The sequence below is a fragment of the Anguilla rostrata genome, chromosome 9 (assembly GCF_018555375.3).
Source record: "Anguilla rostrata isolate EN2019 chromosome 9, ASM1855537v3, whole genome shotgun sequence".
Taxonomy (NCBI): Eukaryota; Metazoa; Chordata; class Actinopteri; order Anguilliformes; family Anguillidae; genus Anguilla; species Anguilla rostrata.
Genome location: NC_057941.1, coordinates 53,574,221 through 53,595,781, shown reverse-complemented (window position 1 = coordinate 53,595,781; position 21,561 = coordinate 53,574,221). Strand labels below are relative to the sequence as shown.

Below are 21,561 nucleotides of genomic sequence, written 5' to 3'. Positions count from 1 at the left end.
GGGAATTGCGCAGCCCAATTCATCTTCTAATCAATCAAACCTCTAATCAATCAAGCTCAGCAATCAATACTGCCACAGGCCACTGCCCTGCTGAAATCCGACTCCAGTGAGCAGGATGGGATGAAGGAGGGTTTCTCTCTCTCTCTCTCTCTCTCTCTCTCTCTCTCTCCCCCTCACCCTTTCCATCACTCTCTCCCACTCCCTCTCTCTGTCTCTCTCTCCCTCTCTCTCTCCCTCTCCCTCACTCTGTCCCTCACTCTTTCTCTCCCACTCCCTTGCTCTCTCTCTCTCTCCCTCACTCTTTCTCTCCCACTCCCTCTCTCTGTCTCTCTCTCCCTCCCTCTCCCTCACTCTGTCCCTCACTCTTTCTCTCCCACTCCCTTGCTCTGTCTCTCTCTCCCTCTCTCTCTCTCCCTCTCCCTCGCTCTGTCCCTCACTCTTTCTCTCCCACTCCCTTGCTCTCTCTGTCTCTCTCTGTGCCCTCCATACAGCTCTAATGGAATGTGTGTGTGAGCACTGGCTCATAAATATTAGGATGCGCTGTGCATTAGTGTGTGTGACTCATGTGTGACAGTGTGTGTGTAACATGTTTCTTGGTTACATATACTGATGACTGCATGGAGAGGCTTCTTTGTGTAATCACATTAAATGCATAACGTGTTACTAGTGGGATTTAAGTGAACTAACACATTTTGGAACATCTCTTAAATGCTTCATGATGATAAAGTGTATCTCTTAACCAATGATGGAGAGAAGAAAGGAGTGGGAGAAAAAGAGAGAGTGGGAGAGAAAGAGAGACAGTGAGAAAAAAAGAGAGGTAGAAAAAGTGAGCTGAATCTCAAAGTTTCCTTATTTAGCTTTTACTCCCACAGTTTATTCACTGACTACTACAAAGTACTCAAAACCATCTCTTTCTGTTTCTATGGCGACATAAAAGTGAAACAAAAAATAAAATAAAATCTCCAGGTTTCCCCGCTAGATATTATGAATTAAACACCGGCTGCTGTTCAGTAGTGGGCTCAGATAAGTTACAGGGTAAATTTTTAATCATGTGCTCTCATACTGAGGGGCGAAATCAAAGGCTCCTTTAATATCGACTGTAAAAATTAATCAAGTTCATAAATGCAGTAACTCTCGCACAGACTCAGCCATGGTGCATACTGCCAAAATACTGAACCAAAAAAAACCTCCTTAATTATACCACATTTAATTAAGATAGATTTGTTTCTACTTCTGCAAAGGTCATGAATGCGCATAGACACCTATGCAGTTGGGAAATTGTCAGACTGTCGAAAGCCAGACATTGTAATTAATTTTTTGAGATTTATTTTGGAATAGAGGAGCAGTGGGATTTCAGTCATCATGTTTTACCTGTGTGATCGAGCAGCAGCGCCCCCTCTGGTGGATCGGTGGTCTGCAGTCTTACTGCACCAGCTGTGCATGCAGTGCTCCACTGACGCAGTGACTGCACGGCTCAGCTGCAGACGGATATGGTAGGCAGGAGCATGGACTGTGCTAAGGAGCTCTGGCTGTTCCCTGCTGTTCTGTAGACTGTGCTCCGGCTGTGCTGTAAACTGTGCTCTGGACTGTGCTCTCGCTGTGCCCTGCTGTTCTGTAGACTATGCTCCGGCTGTGCTGTAGACTGTGGTCTGCTGTGCTGTAGACTGTGTTCTGGCTGTGCTCAGGCTGTGCTGTAGACTGTGTCCTGGCTTTGCTCTGGACTGTGCTCTGGCTGTGCTGTAGACTGTGTTCTGGCTTTGCTCTGGACTGTGCTCTGGCTGTGCTGTAGACTGTTCTGGCTTTGTTCTGGACTGTGCTCTGGCTGTGCTGTGGACTGTGCTCTGGCTGTGCTGTGGACTGTGCTCTGGCTGTGCTGTAGGCTGTGCTCTGGACTGCTCTGGCTGTCTCTGCTGTGCTGTAGACTGTGCTCTGGTGTGCTGTAAACTGTGCTGCAGACTGTGCTCTGCAGGTCTGCGGGTGGTTCTGACCCAGCGCCTCACACACAGGCCCATTTCCCTGCTCTGGGAGTGTGCGCTGGGGTCCTAATAAGTGGGATTTAATTGAGCCGCTAATTCAGTACAGATTTGCGCTTGGCATAAATGAAGGGGCATCTGCTGTTAGTCCACAGTGGAAACAAAAACATATCTGGGGAGTTGTCAGTGCCGACAGAAGGATACATGATTTAAACAACTTAAACCGACCCTTGTAAAAAATATATTAACACCATATGTCAGTAGTCAGTAGGATGCTATTCATTTATCCTATTAATTTGCTTATTATCCATTAATTGGGTACCATTGGGACAGCTGCCGCGAACGTGTTTAAAGTGGAAAGGGTGCGATTGCAATAGGGCAACATGCAATAAATTCAGCTTCTTATGTATTAACATCTGCCCTTCTTAATTAAGCGCTGCGAGAACAAAAATTACCGAGGCGTGGCACGCGCCAGAGGCCCCGGGTGCTGCAGCTTCAGATGGCGCACAGTACGCCATTCGAGGCCACGTTACTTGCGCTCAGGCGCAAACCCACGTGCGCCTTCCGGCCAAGAAGCACTGAGAACTATCTGTGACATGCGCGCTGCACACACAGAGACCAAGATAAATGTGGGGTTGTAGATTTAAAAAATAAATAAATAAATAAATTGCGTTACTCGCAATTTCATTCGTTCCGCTGCTCGGTTTTGGTCCCCCTGCGCACGAGGTGTCCGGCACGCGAGAGCGCCCAATTGCTAATGCCCAAAACTACCTTCCCTCCCTCCCTGCGGACACCGCCGCCGCTGCGGGTGAGAACGTCTTGTTTGCTCATTTGTGCAGGTCGTGTTTTCAGCCAAACGTTGTCCGTCGAGAGACGAAACTTCTATTAACATATCTTCCTTTCTCCCTCTCTCTCTCTTTCCCGCTCTCCCCTGCTCTCTCCCTCCCTCGCCTCTCCTGTGCTGTGATGCTGATGAGAATGCATCGTTAGCGTCTTTTCAGGCAGTCGGTCGCGCTATCACTCACTCCCTCTCTCTGGATATCTCCACCTCCGTACCTTGCTCTCTTTATCTCCCTCTTACTCACCGCGCGCAGCACATCTCTCCGCGCACCAGGCTTTATTCGAGACACGTTGTGGAAAACGGCTTTTTAAAATGTCTGTATCTTCTTTATTCCCCGTAGGAATGTAGTTTGGGGGAATAAATGCGAACGTTTTTGAGTGTAGGCAAACATTCCAAGAGAATGCGAAGATCTTACTCCCCCAGAAATACCTGACAAGCGTCGAAACAGGAGCAAACTCACCTTTCCAATAGTCTAGACTTCATGCACAGCAGCCTTTCATTCAGCGCGAGGCGTTTTGGAAAAAGCTTTTGGGATTCAGCAGAATCATCGAATATGTGGACTGCAGAGTTGAGACAACTGAATGTTTTACGTTAGAAAGCCATCGCATTTTCACACAGTCGCCGTGGCGCTGAACGAGAAGAGAACGGAAAACAATCGCTGATCGACGTGCCAATTAAATCTGCGGTTCGCCTCGAGATCTAACGGCGCTGGCGCGTACCGTGGGCGGCATACATGTGTATCTTTTGAAGAACTGCCAGCGCGAGGAGAACAACGTTCCCAACACTGCGAGCACAGAGAGATTTCCACTGCACCGCTACGGCAGCGCGCTGTGCTGAGGCGCTCTCACTCGCTGCCCCGTACCGCGCCACATCAGCACAAGAGGAGAGGAACAGTCGGGACGAAACGGGATACCACCCCAAAAAATACGCCTACGGTTCTGTGAGTACAGGCGCAGTGGCGCGAGGTCACTGCAGACACCCACTCACCTGCTCTGCGTGCCCAGCAAAAACAGTCATTTTCCACGCGCACGCACGCACACACACACACAGCGCACAGGCACACGAACACACACACACGGACACACACACGCACACACGCACACGCGCACACCGATATTTTTGGGCGAAAAGTATTTAAGCGATCAGAACATAACGCACCGAACTACGGGGAATATGGGCATGCTAAATTACAGCGAGTCAAATTGAATTTAAATGTACTGCCTGAATTCAGTTATGGATCGCACACTTAATGCTCTAATGCTGGCTGGTAAATATGTGTACTGTTCCAGTTCTGTGTAGTACCGCACCCTTTCACCCACCGCAACAGATTAACACCTGGGAACGGCGCTAGCATATGGCACATTGTGGGAACTGAATTAGGAAATAAACGGATTATCGGTAACTGTACAGGCTGTGCCGCGAAACTGCACATTTCCTCGCGCCCGTGTTCACCTCTGCCAGTAAAACAAGTTATCTCCTCCGCGAAAATCCTTTTAAAGGGCTAAATCCATTTATGTTTATTGCAAGGTGTCAGGAGGAAGTCTCGTCCGCCCCTCCACCTGTGCCGTCGTTAAGGGAACGGATCGCCCACCCGTTTTTGGGAAGAGTAACCCTCCGGGGAGACGCCCCCACCCTCCCGCTCCGCCTCTCCGTCCCCGGGCGGCGTCAGAGCCTCCGTCCTGCCATGTGCGACCCGCGCGGGGGTAAACCCAGCCGCTATTAGCACCCCCGGCATCGATCGCACGTGTCCCGCGGGGCAGAGCGCGATTCACGCCAGTTCCTCGCGCGCTGAAAGGAACGTGCGGGTAAGGATAACCGCTGCGGTCGCTTTCGATGTTTACAAGAAACAATGGATTAATTCCGTTCCGTTACTATTTTATTTATTTGTTTTCTGCCATTTCTGCGGTTTTATGGGTCTCATGTCTGCCTTTTGTGATTTCTCTAAGTGTTTTTGCACACGGCTCCATTTTATCCATTTGCTTTTTTGTGGTTGAGGGGTGTTATTTGAATAGATAAGGTGTTATCTGCATAAAAAAAGTAATTTCACTGGTTTTACGTTTCTTTTTAATGGATTAATTTATTTTGAAGAACCTATTCTCAGGCAGTCGGAAGCACTCCGTAGTATGTAAGACATTATTGTTTGTGTGCTTGTGAGTGTGTAAGTGGAAGTGTGTGTGCGTGTGTGTGTGTGTGTGTGTGTGTTTTCTGTGTTTGGTATATAGTTTCAAACTGCAGCAGTGTGAAATGTGTAATATGGGCATTCTAGATTTTGTTGGTGAATTGAGAATTACAGGCGAGCAACTGCCAGTTTAAACCATCCTAAGCTCCACAACCCTGTACAGTCCCAAAACCCTACCCAGGGCCCCACCCCTGCCCCTAATCCTGTACCCTTAATCCCGTACCCCTAACCCTGTCCCCCCAATCCTGACACATTCCAGCCTCTCTGCTGGAGGTGGTGTCCAGTTATTTGCACACCGTAAATGAGCCGAGTGTGAAAGCTGAATGCAAAGGTACATTCCGTCAGAGTGCCCGGGGGGGTAAAGATGGTATGAAACTATCCTTTGCTGCAAAAGAAACCTCACAGGTTCTTATGAGTGGGGTGCAGGGTGTATCAGGGGTATCAGGGGTAAGAGAGCTCTGCAGGGAGGCCATCGCTCACCTTACTGCTGTTTGCTGGCTGCGTCGCCCTCTGGAGGCCAGTATGGCGCACTGCGTCTGCTACCTGCGCTATTAAATAATTTCAAACAGCTGTTCAGATGGCAGCGAGCAGGGTTGTGACAGATGTCTGGCACAGAGCTGGGCTTTCCTGCAGTACAGCACAGTGGCTCTGGTTGTAACCTGAACCCCCTGTCTTCACTGGCAGTGAGAGAATGGTGTGAAATGTTGGCTAGTACGTGTGAGTGTTTATGTCTTTGCTTATGATTGTGTGTTTTGCCTTTCGTGTATGTGTGTCTGTATGTGTCTGTGTGTGCGTGTGTGTGTGTGTGTGTGCCTGTGTCTGTTTGTGTGCGTGCACGTATGTGTGTGTGTGCACACGCACACGTGTGTTTGTGATGGGCAGATGGGTTCAGTGAGGGCACTATCAGGGATGAAAGTGTGGAATCTGAGTCCTTTGGCGAGATCTGGGATCTGTAGCGTCTCTGCTCCCATCGGCGGTGAGCAGCTGAACTGTAATTTTATTTCTTCGCTGTTTCCCGTTTTCCCCTCACAGAGAGAGAATGTATCCAAACCCCCCCCCCCTCCTGCTCTCTGAACAGTGCTGTCCTCAGGGCTTCGCTGAGCCGAAGGAGGGAGGAAAAAACCTGAATCCAAAAAAAGAGTGAAAGAGAGACCGAGAAATAGGGATAAGGAAGTGTTCGCTGATCAGCAGGAAAAAGACCCTGTGTTTCTGTGATGCAAAACGGACGTGTGCCCCCCCCCCCAGCCTACCCCCCTTGCCAAATGTTTCAGTGTAACCAGGACCTTTGACATGGGAGGGGGGGGATGGGGGCTCCATGCTGACTGTTATCTTCAGCTGAAAGGTCTCTGTTAAAATAGTTTCCCCTCCTCCTGCTGTCCACCTGTATGAAGGTAGCATTGCTTCTTTTCGGGCCTGAGTGTGACTGGGATTTAAACTCTGACACATTACACAGATTATTCTGGTGACATTTCCACCAGAAAACACTCCCGCCAATCCAGAAGCTGTCATGTGCTACAGCAGTGGAATAATAATAATAATAATAATAATAATAATTCATCATTATCTATATGCACTTATTCCTGGGTTGTGGGGGGTACTGGAGCCTATCCCAGCATTCACTGGTTGAGAGGCAGGAATACACACTGGACAGGCCACCAATCTATCGCAGGGCAAACTCACCATTTTAATATTAATAATAGTAATAACAATAATCCTGGAAGTAATGCCTGTGTAAAGTGACAGACCTAAATATCTGAAATTAACAAAGACAGATGAGTCACAGAAACGAGAAAAGGAAACATTTTTAATTAACAACATTAATTATGAATGAATTAACTCATCAGACGTTGTTCTCTTTCCTTAATGGCAAGTCTTCCCTCCCTTCTTCCTTCCATCCTTTTCATTTCTCCATTCATCCCTTCTTCATTGTCTTAATCAAAGCTCTGGGCCAGGTTGACGGAGGTGCCAGACTAAACCACCCAATCACAGGCCGGAGTGTGCGTCCGTGTTCTATACCCCGGAAAGGATGATTGACAGCCAATCAGAATGTGAGGCTGTGTGGAATAGCTGGGATGTTCTCAGTGCATTACCAGCAAAGGGATGAGATTGTGCTGGTATGAATTAGTAAGCTCCTGTTATCTGGTTCTGTGAGAAGCAGGGCGTTTACTGTGCTTTTATTTTGGTCCTCGGTTAATCTTGTGCTGCAGGATTGGGGTTTTTTAAATGTCTGAATTGTGTTTGAAACAGTTTGCGCTGCGGCCTCTCTCGGAAGCGGAAAGCCGCTCTGAGTCCCTCTAATGAAGCTGCGCTGTGTTTCCGTGTTTCGGAGGATTAAGGTGTGTGCTATGCAGATATGAGACTGAATGAATGTAGTGCAGGATCAGAACTGACACCCTCCGCCCCGCACACCCCCCCCCACTCCCCCCTTCCCCCTCCCCCCTCCCCCCTCCCCCCCCCCGCCCAGGCTCTCAGTAAGGCTGAACACCAAGTTCCAAAGTGGCCTCACAGCCCTGTGGAACCTTCTGGATGTGTTCTGAAAACATGCAGTGTTCAGCATTCCTCTCTTTTCTGTTCAGTAAAGCTGCCTCTCCCCTGAGCCCATGGCTGCCTTACCCGCCCCCGCCCCCACTGCACCCCCCCCCCCCCCAGGGGTCTGCTGCCCCTGAGAACTGGGTGTTTCCGTAGCAAAGCAGTGGGAGGGAAAGAGCAGGTGGGCACAGGCAAGCATGCTGGGTGTGCCGGATGTTTCTATGTGTGTGTCTGTCAGTGTTCAGCGGTGCTCAATAGGGGCCAGGCCAGTGCAGACTGAACACCTCTCTCAGTGTTCAGCGGTGCTCAACTGGCCAGGCCCAGTGTCAGGCTGACCTTCCAGTGTCAGGCGTGCCAGACTGAACACCTCTCTCAGTGTTCAGCGGTGCTCAGTAGGGGCCAGGCCAGTGCAGACTGAACACCTCTCTCAGTGCTCAGCGGTGCTCAGTAGGGGCCAGGCCAGTGCAGACTGAACACCTCTCTCAGTGTTCAGCAGTGCTCAGACTGAACACCTCTCTCAGTGTTCAGCGGTGCTCAGTAGGGGCCAGGCCAGGCCTTCCACGCTTCGCTGACTCCGCAGTCGCTCTCAGACGTGCCGGATGTGTGAAGCGAGAATCTGCAGTGCTCCGTAAGGTGCTCAGTTAGCGAGTGTATACCAGGGTGAGCGATGACCCGGACACCTCTTATCCAGTGTGCGCACCAGCAGAATATCCCAGACATCCAAATCCCAGAGTATGTGCAGCTCGTCCGTCTGTCGGGCCATCAGGAGACTGAGGCAACCAGAGACATTACAGCATTACCATTATGCACTAAAAGTCATTATTATTTTTATTTATTTATTTTTAGACGCTTTTAGATTACACGGCGTCTGAGGGCCGCTCGGTGCGAATCGGGCGCTGTGCCGGGCTCTTTCACCGTCCCGTCCCGTCGGTTTCTCTTCAGCCTGTCACATGACGAGGCCGGCGGGAATCGGGCGCGGTGCGGATTCTGGCGGTGGCGCTCTCCCGAGCAGGACCCCTCGCCGTTACTCGCTCTGCCGTATCGGGTTCGATTAAGCTCCCCGCCTCACCGCGCTTCTCTCCCACGCCGCGGGATTCACGCGGGTGGCTTATGTATTTTTTTATGCCCTGGTGTTACGGGCAGCGGTTCGCACGCGCTCAGTACGTTCCCACCTGCCCAGCGGTCCGTGTTCTCTCGGCTCGAGCGGATCGTGCATATTAAGCGACGGTAACGATCGCGGGATCAAAACAACGGGGGGGACAGGTTTACAGAAATAAGAGGGAAGCGCAGCGGGGAGAGCGTAGGAGGAGGAGAGAGACAGAAGAGAGGAGCGAAGGAGGTGGAGAGAGGAGCGAAGGAGAAGTAGAGAGGAGCGAAGGAGGAGAAGAGAGGAGTGAAGGAGAAGGAGGGCTGGCTACTGGGTCCCGAGCTTCTCTCCTTCAGGCGAGAAGGCAGATTATTCAGGGATCAACTGTAAGGATGCCGCTGTGGCAGAGAGCTTCTGACCTACTGCTGTGCATTTACATTCCCCACTGCCATTGGCTTAAGTGTGTGTGTGTGTGTGTGTGTGTGTGAGTGTGTGTGCATGTGTGTGTGTGCGTATGTGTGTGCGTGTGCATGTGTGTTGAGGTAGCGGTAGAGAGAGAGTGTACAATAAGATGCGTTTATGTCAAAAATGAATCATTTCCTGCAGGAATTCCAATTTTGCATTTCCGGTCCGACTGCAGTAAAGAGCCGTTACCGTGGAAATGAATATTAAACACAGCTGTCCACAGCAGCAGAGTGGATCTGGGTCACCTGCCTGCTCTCCAGCGATTAAATATGGTGTGAATTAAGAAATGGGAGCCATTCCTGCAGCGTTTATAAAAGGTGGGGTGCTGAATTCCTGGGATAACCGCCCAGCAGTGGCCCCCTAAATGTTAACATTGTGCTCTGTTGTCAGCACATAAAACGCTTTCCTGGCAGCAGACTTCGGGATGCCTCATCCAGGAGCCCTTCCGACCTCGCCTCTCAGGAGGCAACACCTCGACAGGCGCCGGAGCGGGAGGCAGATGCTTTATCACGGAGGCGCAGATGTTATTGGAGACCGGAGGAAGGCGCTGGAGCAGTGACACAGGAAAATAATGACTCCGCGAGACTCTGTGTGACTGTGCGTGATGCAGTACGAATGGGAACTCCTCAAACACTTAGAAATACAAATGTGCCTGTGCCTGTGTGACTGTGCTGGTACTAACTGTGTCCATGTCGCTATGACTGTGCTGATTGTGCCTGTGTGTGACTGTGTGTAAGTGTGACTACCTGGGTGACTGTGACTATGTGTGACTGTGACTGTGTCTGTGTAACTGTGTCTGTACTGACTGTGCCTGTGTGAGACTGTGCCTGAACTTGCTGGGATCGTTTCTGTGTGTGACTGTGGCTGTATTGACTGTGACTGACGGCCTGTGTGTGGTGACTGTCCGTGTGGCTGCGTAGACTGTGTGACTGTCTGCCCCCTAGAGCTGAGGGAGGGTACTGCAGCAGTGGGACAGGCCCATGAGTCAGAAGTGAAGTTAGTAGCATGGGAGAGCAGGGCGGGGGGGGCAGGGCTGAGCTGTGAAGCAGGGGTGTGAGTTCTCGCTGAATTAAATAAGCGGCTTTATTTTAGAGAGGAAAACACTGCGCTCTCCACCACAGGCTGTTTACTCTGCCCTACCTCAGAAAGTGCTAACGGGACCTACCCCTGTGAGACTGCTGCTCGATACTGATCTATGCTGATCTGTACTGCTACTGCACGCTGATCTATACTGATCTATTCTGGTGCTGTACACTGATCTATGCTGATCTGTACTGCTACTGCACGCTGATCTATACTGGTGCTGTACACTGATCTATACTGATCTATACTGCTACTGTACACTGATCTATACTGATCTATACTGCTACTGTATGCTGATCTATACTGCTGTTCAGTGCTTTCTTGGGTGCATGTGCTCGGGGATCATTTGTGTAAGCTAGGAAGGACTTTTCAAGAACATCAAAAGTTTTGGCCACAACAAACAATAAATGCTGCAATGCATTTGCATAAATCAAATCTGCATGAATTTGCATAAAAGCTCCTCCCTTCTGGGCCATAGAGCGCTGAAGCCTATGCATCGGGAATGAAGCTGACAGCCACCATTATTTCACATCTACCCCCAACCTTCTTCATTTCAAACGACTTTTTATTCTTTTTTTTTAAGGAGGATTAACGTGTAATACTGTGTGTAAGTCAGGGATCATCGTTAGCACCTTTGAGGCTTTTTTTACTTGACTGCACCTGGCGTAAGAGTCCTGCCTTTCAGCCTCATGGAAACATGTTTGTTATAATAAAAAATGGAAGCTCTTGTGTTTGTTACATTCTGATTTGATGTAACCCAATTTCTGTTTTTCAAATGTCAACACTGTGAGCTCAACAGAAACCCGCTGAAAACATTTCCATACGAAAGGTCGGCTTGAAGGGTTTTCCCTGAGAAATGCAGCGCGTTTGAAACGCTCGATGCATTCGTAGTTGGGTTTGAGTTTGGAATGACCCATCTGCTTTTTGTGTGAATAGGTGTGGCTGTGTATTGGGCAGAGGGCTGGAGCTTTAAGCTGCTCCCCCTATTGTGTGACAGAGGGAGGAGCCTGAAGGGGAGTCAGGAAGTCAACAATGTGTGTGTGTGTGTGTGTGTGTCTGTGTGTGTGTGTGTGTCTGTGCCTGTGCGGTCATATGTGCGTGTATGTGTGTGTGTGTCCGTATGTGTGTGTGTGTGTGTCTGTGCCTGTGCGGTCATATGTGTGTGTGCGTGTATGTGTGCGTGTGTGTGTGTGTGTCCGTATGTGTGTGTGTGTGTGTGTGTGTGTGTGTGTGTTGTGTCTGTGCTGTGCATGCATTATGTTGTGTGTGCGTCTTGTGGTAAGTGCATGTTCTGTAGTGTGTGTGTGGGTTTGGAGGGTGGGTAGTCCGTATGTGCTCGCCTGTGGTGAGTAGCGTGGTAGGTTTGTGTGTGACTTGCACTTTGAGGCTGGACCTGTCTCAGGATGCTCACGAGAGTACCAGTCATCACCACTCACACTGCCTCGCATTAATACGCCTTCCAACATGTACACAGACCACAGTGCGTTGAGTTACTTAACACGGTGCGTTGAGCTACTTACCATCTTTGACAGTGCGTAGAGTGCGCTCTCATTTTTATCCGAGAGTGACGCCTTTACCCTGAACTGTAGAGCACAGCCAGAGCCGGATCTGATTTCTAATTTAACTTGATTGGAGAGTGACTGCTTTCAGTGCAGTCTGAGTACTGGAATTTCCCATTTACACACATTAACTACAGCATGGAGGAAACATTCTGCAGTACAGCATTTATGTACGTGTAACACCACACATGTGTGTGTGTGTGTATTCTCTTTCTCAGACACACACACACACACACACGTACGTAATATGTGAGCTAAAACATACAGAGTTAAGATGTTTACAGTGGATTGCGGAACTCATAAAACCAACACTAGCAAACAGCGATAATTATCTCATTGTTCCCGATGCAAGCCCATTCATTTTAGAAAGAACAAATGTAATTTTCACTCCTTGTTTAATCTCTTTGCTTTCCCTGTTACTGCATCCCCTAGATAAATATTCTTTTGTCGTTCCCATCCTCCCCCTTTTTTTTCTATCACACCATTCTTTTGGCTAAACAGTGAGAGGGCCGAGAGATATGCTCTTAATCCTTTGGCAATGTAAGTGTATACTTATCATGCCAATAAACTGAATTTAAATTTGAATTTGAGAGACAGAGAGAGCGAGAGAGTGTGTGCTTATGAGAGAGAGAGAGAGAGTGTGTGTGTGTGTGAGAGAGAGAGAGAGAGAGGGGTTGAAGGGGGAGAGAGGGAGTGAACAACGGTCTCTTACTGCTTTGGAAACATAAGTGCAGGCTTATTGCACCAATAAAGCAAATCTGAATTTCAGAGAAATATTCAGAGAGACGTTTTATATGTTCGAGAGAGAATGCACTAGGGTGTGAATGTGTGAGTCTGTGTGTTTGACAGAGTGTGTTTTTGAGTGTGTGTGTGTGTGTGTGTGTGTTAGTGAATGTGAATTTATTAGCCGCTTCACAAGGTGTTAGCATTGTTAGCTGTTTTGCAGTGTAGTTTGGTTACCTTAGCATTGTTAGCTGTTTTGCAGTGTAGTTTGGCTACCTTAGCATTGTTAGCTGTTTTGCAGTGTAGTTTGGTTACCTTAGCATTGTTAGCTGTTTAGCAGAGTGTAGTTTGGTTACCTTAGCATTGTTAGCTGTTTTGCAGAGTGTAGTTTGGTTACCTTAGCATTGTTAGCTGTAGCTGTTTATCAGAGTGTAGCTCACTCCCACTGTAACTGCCATCCTTACTGAACCTCTTGATGGTTAGGGTGAGACCGCGGGATCATGTCGTGTTAATCGGAGACGATGTTCATGAGACGGAGCGGAGCGTCAGGACGTGCGCTAATCAAACGAGGCCTCGCTCTGCCGTGGCGGGCGCCTGCGCCTGCGTCTGCTCTCGGCTGCGCAGAACTGCTGATCTGCGCTAGTTTCTCAACCAACTCAAACCCCAGCGTCAACTTTTTGTTTTTCAGTAATATGCTACCGAGCGCAGGTGTTAGCACCCCCCCCCCCCACCCCCCACCCCTCGGCTGTTTTCTGCAAGTTTTTATTTATTTATTTATTTATTTATTTATTTATTTAAAGTGAAATAAGCCGCTGCCTGTGCCTCGTTAATTTTGCAGGAGCAATCTGCTCCTTCAGAGTTTTTATTGGCGTTAGCGCCTTTGCTAACACTCTACCAGAGGGGTGTAAATTTCCTCTCTTAAAGTTTCACTGGCTTTTTCCAGATTTTAAATCGCTGGTTTTGAAATGAGCGGAGCTAAGAGCGGAGTTAAGAGGACAGGTTTAATTTCACTGCGATTACGCGGCATCCCGCTCAGGCTCTTTCTGGTGTTTGGGGAAATCACATCTGGCCTTGATGCTGGAAGGATTAGGGTTTGAGGGCTTCCCCTCCTGCAGTGAAAAGTACATGAACTTGAAACTTATACTGTAGTATATTTTATAGCCAGCTAGCCTCCTGTCTGTATGCTTGGCGTGCTGCTGCTAGCCAGCTAGCCAGCTAGCCTTCCTTCTGCGCTTATTGTGTAGAGACATCAGCTCTGCTCTCTGAATGCCTAAGGGCTCCAGGCTGCGGGACTAAATTAAGCTGGGTGGGAGGGGGTGGGAGTATTGATCTCTGTCATTAAGGTGGAGGGCAAGTGAATATTGACTACCCTGGAATGGCTACCTGGATGGGCGTGGCAGTGGGCGGGTCTCGGGCAGGGCCCTGTCACATGCTGAGCGCCGTGCCTGATTGGATACGAGCAATGGGGCGTTTCCTTTACACACCTGATTAACTGGATTGATTAATAATGTGTTTGTGTACAGAATTTCAGAACCTTGTAGCTGTGGAAAAAGCCTAATTTCTAACTGTAGAGAGAGAGAGAGAGAGAGAGTGAGAGAGAAGGAGAGTGAGAGCGAGAGCGAGAGAGAGAGAGAGAGAGAGAGAGAGAGAGAGAGAGAGAGACAGAGAGAATGAAAATGTGCTCATGATGACTGACTCCAGATCAGTAAGCTGAGAGGGACTCAGACACTCTGCAGATTAGGGGCTTTTGACCTTCTGATAGCTATACAGCGTTTGATTGGACGGTGCCTCACCCTTGTAAACCTGCAGCCTGCTCAATGGGTTTGGGATCTGACACAGTAAACAGCTGAAAAGGCGAACCCCGCTACACCGGCCAGGGCTGTGATTAATGAGGCTGCACACTGGCCAGAGAGAGTGAGTGTGTGTTTACATATGAGTGTGTGCGTAAGAGAGAGAGAGAGATGGAGAGATATTGGGCCCCTCTATTCCTCTTACATCCTCTCACCCTCTCCCTGGGAGGGTAGTGATTTGGGTGGGGGGGGGGTACATCGTGTTTGGAGAAGCTCCAGCAGTGATGGAGCCGGTCACCCGGGGTGACCCCCGCCTGTCCCAGCATCCCTCTGGAGAACACGCTCGTGGGGGGGGGGCGAACAGGACAGCCAGGGGAATACATTAAGAGTCAGGAAGTGGCAGGCAATCTGAAACAGATGTGCATGAGATGGACTGGAAGCAGTGAATCTTTAATGCTGTTCAGGTATGCGGTTGATGTAGTGTTATTATTTTGTTTGTTTTTCGTTGTTGCGGAGGGTACAGACTGATGGACGATGGTTGTCTTGTCTCTGTTGTCTATTGCAGGGGTGAAGACTGGTCAGATTCCCATATCACAGAGAGAGAGAGAGAAAGAGACTGAGAGAGAGTGTGTGAATATCACACACGCAAAGCGGGGGAATCCACTTAGTGACAGACAGGAGTGTGACGGGGAGAGAGAGAGAGAGAGACAGAAAGAGGAGTGAATCTCGCCGCCCGCTGCTCCCGCTCAGCCATGCCAGGACCCCGCCTCCCCTTGCTCTCGGCTCCGCCCTCCTTCCGCCTCCCTCTCTTCCTCATCCTCCTCTTCCTCTTCCTCCTGCTGGGACCGCTCCCCCTGGCCCGAGCGAGCCCCGAGCCCGACCCCACCCCCGGCCACCCCTCCAACTGTTCGAGCGGGGACCCCTGCTCGGACGGGGTGGTCCTGCCCATGTGGAACCCCCAGAACCCGTCGGCGGGGGACAAGGTGGCCCGGGCCATCGTGTACTTCGTGGCGCTCATATACATGTTCCTGGGCATGTCCATCATCGCCGACCGCTTCATGTCGTCCATCGAGGTCATCACCTCGCAGGAGCGCGAGATCACCATCAAGAAGCCCAACGGCGAGACGGCCAGTGCCACCGTGCGCGTCTGGAACGAGACCGTGTCCAACCTCACGCTCATGGCCCTGGGCTCCTCCGCCCCCGAGATCCTGCTGTCCGTCATCGAGGTGTGCGGACACAAGTTCGAGGCGGGCGAACTGGGGCCCAGCACCATCGTGGGCAGCGCCGCCTTCAACATGTTCGTCATCATCGCGCTGTGCGTCTACGTGGTGCCCGACGGCGAGACGCGCAAGACCAAGCACCTGCGCGTCTTCTTCGTCACGGCCGCCTGGAGCATCTTCGCCTACATCTGGCTCTACCTGATCCTGTCGGTGTTCTCGCCCGGCGTGGTGGACGTGTGGGAGGCCGTGCTCACCTTCCTCTTCTTCCCGCTCTGCGTGCTGCAGGCCTGGATCGCCGACCGCCGCCTTCTCTTCTACAAGTACGTCCACAAGCGTTACCGCGCCGACAAGAGCCGCGGCATCATCGTCGAGTCGGAAGGCGACGGGGCTCTCGCCACCAAGATGGACGTGGAGATGGACGGCGGCCTCAACTCCCACAAGGAGGCGCTGGACGGGATGCTGGGCGGGGCCGAGGAAGGAGGGGGCGGACCTGGGAGCCCGGGCGGGCGGGACCTGGAGGACGAGGCGCGGCGGGACATGGCCCGGACCCTGAAGGAGCTCAAGCAGAGGCACCCGGAGAAGGACATGGAGCAGCTGATCGAGATGGCCAACTACCAGGTGCTGGTGCAGCAGCAGAAGAGCCGGGCCTTCTACCGCATCCAGGCCACGCGCATGATGATCGGCGCGGGGAACATCCTGAAGAAGCACGCGGCCGACCAGGCCCGCAAGGTGGTGAGCTGCCACGAGGCCTGCGCCCAGGAGCACGACCCCAACACCATCCTGCTGGAGTTCCAGCACGCGCACTACCAGTGCTTCGAGAACTGCGGCTCCCTCACCGTTGCCGTCCTGCGCCACGGGGGCGACCTCGGCTGCTCCGTCAAGGTGAGGCTCACTTGGGCAGGGGGATATCAGTGTGAGGTATCAGTGTGAGGCACACCTGGGCAGGGGGGTATCAGTGTGAGGTATCAGTGTGAGGCACACCTGGGCAGAGGGGTGTCAGTGTGAGGCACACCTGGGCAGGGGGGTATCAGTGTGAGGCACACCTGGGCAGGGGGGTGTCAGTGTGAGGCACACCTGGCAGGGGTCAGTGTGAGGACACCTGGGCAGGGGGTGTGTCAGTGTGAGGCACACCTGGGCAGGGGGTTCAGTGTGAGGCACACCTGGGCAGGGGGGTGTCAGTGTGAGGCACACCTGGGCAGGGGGGTGTCAGTGTGAGGCACACCTGGGCAGGGGGGTGTCAGTGTGAGGCACACCTGGGCAGGGGGGTATCAGTGTGAGGCACACCTGGGTAGGTGGGGATATCAAATTGAGGTCCACCTGGGTAGGGGGGTATCAAATTGAGGTACGCTTGGCTAGGGGATATAAATTGAGTACCTGGTAGGGGATATCAAATGAGGTCCCTGGTAGGTTCAGCCTGGGTAGGGGATATCAAATTGAGGTACTGGTAGGGATATCAATTGAGTACGCTTGAGGTAGGCGGGGATATCAAATTGAGGTCCACCTGGGTAGGGGGGTATCAAATTGAGGTACGCTTGGGTAGAGGGATATCAAAGTGAGGAACAAGTGGGTGGTTTAAGAGTAGAAGTGAAAAGACAGAGTGAGTTTTTGGGTTTGGTTTAATGAAGCAGCAAGTTTGGGCGATATTAATGCCGGTGAAAGTGGTTCATCTCACTGCCTGCACCCCCTCATTGTTCACTGCTGGCAGGTTGGGGAGCCCCTGTGCAGGAGCAAGCTGGGAAATCATTTAAAATTAAACTGCGGCTAACAGTAAATCAGCTCAGCTAACGACACCCTTTCCTCTGTGTGTCCTGGGGTCTGTTCTCTAATGCTTTAACTCAGCCTCCATTAGCCGCCTCTCTCCCTCCGAACCACTGCACACACTGCACACACTGCACACACTGCACACACTGCACACACTGCACACACTGTACACACTGCACACACTGCACACACTGTACACACTGTACACACTTCACACACTGCACACACTGCACACACTTCACACACTTCACACACTGCACACACTGTACACACTGCACACACACACACACACACACACTGCACACACTGCACGCACTTCACACACTGTACACACTGCACACACTGCACACTGACACCTGCACACCCCCACACACACACTGCACACACTGCACGCACTTCACACACTGTACACACTGCACACACTGCACACACTGTACACACTGCACACACACACACACACACACACTGCACACACTGCACGCACTTCACACACTGTACACACTTCACACACTGCACACACTTCACACACTGCACACACTGCACACACTGCACACACTGCACACACTGCACACACTGCACACACTGCACGCACTTCACACACTTCACACACTGCACACACTTCACACACTTCACACACTGCACACACTGCACACACTGCACACACTGCACACACTGCACACATGCCACTTCACACACTTCACACACGACACCTTCACACACTTCACACACTGCACACACTGCACACATTATCCTCCACAGTATATATAGTATCATGTGTATGCGTGCATATACAGCATATCAAAGCAAATCAAATCAATTTTATGTATAGTAATACATAAATGTGTATAGTGCTTTTTAAAAAGAACTGTCACAAACAGCCTTGAACTGAGCAACAACTAGGCCCCTAAAAGCAAGCAGAAGCAGTATGAAAACTCCCCGTCGGGAAGGAAGTACACTCGGGCAGTGGTGAGAAAAAACTCCCTGATTGGAAGAAATCTCAGGAGGAAGTCCAGCTATAGAGGGGCAGCTCATTCTCCACCGACCAGCTTGGTAAATACAATTCATTAGTTTAGAGAAACACTGATACCTGCCCCCTGCTGCCCCCCCAGCCTTGTTCGTCTCTATTCCTGTTCCTGTGCCTGTCCTGATTATGGGGGTTGTTCCTCTCTATGCCCCCCCCCCCCAGGTGGATTTCCGCACGGAGGACGGCACGGCGAACGCGGGTTCGGACTACGAGTTTGCGGAGGGCACGCTGCTGTTCAAGGCGGGCGAGACGCTGAAGGAGCTGACGGTGGGCGTGATCGACGACGACATCTTCGAGGAGGACGAGTACTTCCACGTGCACCTGAGCAACCCGCGCGTGGCGGGCCGGTCCGAGCACCCGCCCCCGGAGCCGGGCGGCATCGCCGCGGGAAACAGCCTGCTGGGCGGCCCCGCCTCCTCCCTGCTGGCCCCGCCCAAGGCCGCGCTGGGCCCCGCCCACTCCACCACCGTCACCATCTACGACGACGACCATGCGGGCATCTTCACGTTCGACGGCGCGTCGGCGCGCGTGAGCGAGAGTGTGGGCACCATGCAGGTGAAGGTGCTGCGTACCTCGGGCGCCCGCGGCAAGGTGGCGCTGCCCTACCACACCCAGGAGGGCACCGCCAAGGCCGGGGAGGACTACGAGGAAATCGCCGGCAAGCTGGAGTTCCTGAACGACGAGACCATGTGAGTCACAGCGCCCCCTGGTGTGTGTGTGTGTGGTGTGTGAGTGAGTGTGTGTGTGTGTGAGTGTGCGTGTGTGCGTGTGTGCGTGTGTGTGTGTTTTGTATATGCATTGTTTTAAGTGCTCCCAATTTGTATGTTTTAAGGGATTGAAGATGGAAAGAAATTCGTTCCTCTTCCTCCCTCTCTTACCTGTGTTCTTTTCTCTTCTCACACCCCTCACTCTCTCTCTCATTCTCAGCATCTGATTTTCTCTCGCACGGTGGGAACAATGTGAGCTCAGGGACTTTTTTCACTATCACGAGCACTGATGCACACACACATGTCCACAAACACACATACTCATGCACGCACACTAGCGCACATGCACACAAACACGCATACATTTACAGGGGCTTCTCCTTAGAGATGATGTCTCAAATGATGACAAAACACCTTTATTTTATTTTATTTTATTTGTCCCCTGAAGGTGACTAAAACATAAACTGAGTTCCATGCAGAGGGAATTGAGGAGATATTTCCTCTGGAACCTGACATCTTTAGATGAGTTTTTGTTTTATTTCATTTTTATTTATTTTTCCAGCCGACCCTACTGCTTCTCTCAGCCCACACCAGTGTTTCACTCTCACACACTCACATGCTCACACTGGAGTTCAGGCATTGGTATTAGTGGCGAGGGTACTCATTGGTGACGTGAGGAGAAGTGCTCCTGTTCGGCCCGAGCCGTAGCTGAGATGAGTCAAACCAGCCCAAACTGCACAACGGCCACGTAATCTGGCAAAGATGTTGCCGCATCATTAAGAACAGGGTTAAGGTGGCTGTTTGATGAAGGCGGTTATGTAATGTGGCTTTCTCCCTGCACACACACACACACACACACACACACACACTCATTCTGGTATTAGGACATCTGCTGTCTCTCCACCTGCTGAGGCTATAGGTTGTGGGTTAAAGAGTAAGCACCAGATATTATATAAAATATGAAATACACCCGCCAAGTGGAAGAAGTTTCATGATATTTTATGATTCAAATAAAATAGAAAAACTTTTTTTTAAATGAAGGCAAAGAAATTAACCCTAAAAGATCTAATCGCTTACTCTTTATGCCCAGCCTCTCGTTATCATTGGGATGATCGCCAACGTCATGTTTTGTGACGTTGAAGTTGGAGGATGCTGTCAAATTTGCATTGTTAGATCTTGTATCCTTGCACGGAAGGAACATTTTTTATCAGAATTGGTCACCCCACTTAAATTAAAAATGACTGAAATTGCAGTAAGCTTGAATTGAGCAGATTTAACATGTTTCTTTGTGGTTTAGTGCTGTCAGTTGTATGTTAGCTAGCTAATGTGACTTGCCAACATTGGCAAAGTTAGCAATCTTGCTCCAAGTAGGCAGCCGCCTGTGCATAATGATGTGCGTACTGCGTGCGTGTGTGTGCGTGTGTGTGTGTGTGTGTGTGTGTGTGCAGAGTACAGTAATGCACAGAGTCGGTGTGGAAGAGCTTCGGCTACACTGTTTTTATTTCCCAGATGCCACTGCTTTGGTTTAAATTGTGCTGCTGCCTCTGATTGGCTTAAATTGCGCTGGTGCCTCTGATTGGATTAGAGAGATCTTGTTTTAGAGAGTGAAAAGTTCTGTGTGATTGAGTGCATGACCCAATGGAGGAAAACAGGCTGAGACTAATAAGCATGCAGCGAGGAAAAGAGAGTTAACGAGAGAAAGGGAGAGAGAGAAAAAGAGGAAGAGAGGGGAGGAAGACAGAGATGTGGTGTGATGTTCCTGATGGGATCCTGTCCTACTTTATTACAAAGCCTTATTGAGCCTGACTGCTCAGTGTCCTGAAGGCACGCTCCTCCAGCTCCCCCTCTCCCTCTGCTTTGAATCTCTGCACACGTTATTTCAAATCATCTCCCTCTCTATCCATATCTCCTTCTATATATCGACTCTCACCCTCCCCTCTCTCTCTTTCTCCTTCCCTCCCTCCCTCTGCTCTCTCTTTCTTTGTCTTTCTCTCTCCCTCCCCCCTCTCTCTCTCCATATCTCCTCTCTCTTGCTCTCTCTCTCCCTCCCTCTCCTCTCTCTTCCTCTCTTTCTCTCTCTCCATCCTCAGTGGTGTAATTTCTCAGGCTCCCTCGCAGGGCAGATGGTTTATATGGGAGGCTTTGCTAGTGGGGCTTTGTGGAAATCTGAAGACAATCCCAGAGATTTGGGGATGATTCCAGAGATTTGGGGACGATCCCTGTTGTAACAGAAACACAGAAAACCCCCAAAACCCAAAGGAGAGTGGCGATCCAACTCACTCTGCCTGACCCCTGTCAAGGTCGAGCATCCTGGAGCTCCTGTGTGTGTGTGTGGGTGTGTGTCTGTGTGTGTGTGAGTGTGAGTGTGTGTTTATGTGTGTGTGTGAGAGAGTGTGTGTGTGTATGTGCATGCTCATTTGATGTACTGCACTTTTAATGATTTCTCCCCTCATTAAATGATCTACCCAGTGATGATAGTAACTCAAGTGTAACTCACTGTTAAAATCAGAACCAATTAGCAGCACAGTGCACTCTGCTGCTTCCTCTCTCTGTCATTCCCCCTCTCCGTCTTCTTTCACACACACAGAAGCTGGTATTTGGGGATCCGGCCAGGACCCAA

At 50.6% G+C, this 21,561-nt stretch overlaps 1 protein-coding gene across 3 annotated transcripts in view; it reads left to right on the top strand.

Annotated features, from left to right (window-relative positions):
• The first annotated feature begins 2,952 nt into the window (after positions 1-2,952).
• The window catches only part of LOC135264201 (sodium/calcium exchanger 1-like), a 37,489-nt gene continuing 18,880 nt past the window's right edge, over positions 2,953-21,561 (top strand). For 2 of the 3 annotated variants that reach the window (XM_064352938.1, XM_064352940.1), the window contains exons 1-4: positions 2,953-3,754; positions 4,342-4,619; positions 14,795-16,331; positions 18,397-18,923. In XM_064352938.1, coding sequence (XP_064209008.1) covers positions 14,982-16,331; positions 18,397-18,923 — 1,877 coding nt within the window. In that variant the 5' untranslated portion in view covers positions 2,953-3,754; positions 4,342-4,619; positions 14,795-14,981. The remainder of the gene's footprint in view (positions 3,755-4,341; positions 4,620-14,794; positions 16,332-18,396; positions 18,924-21,561) is intronic. The other variant, XM_064352939.1, reaches the window with a different exon arrangement.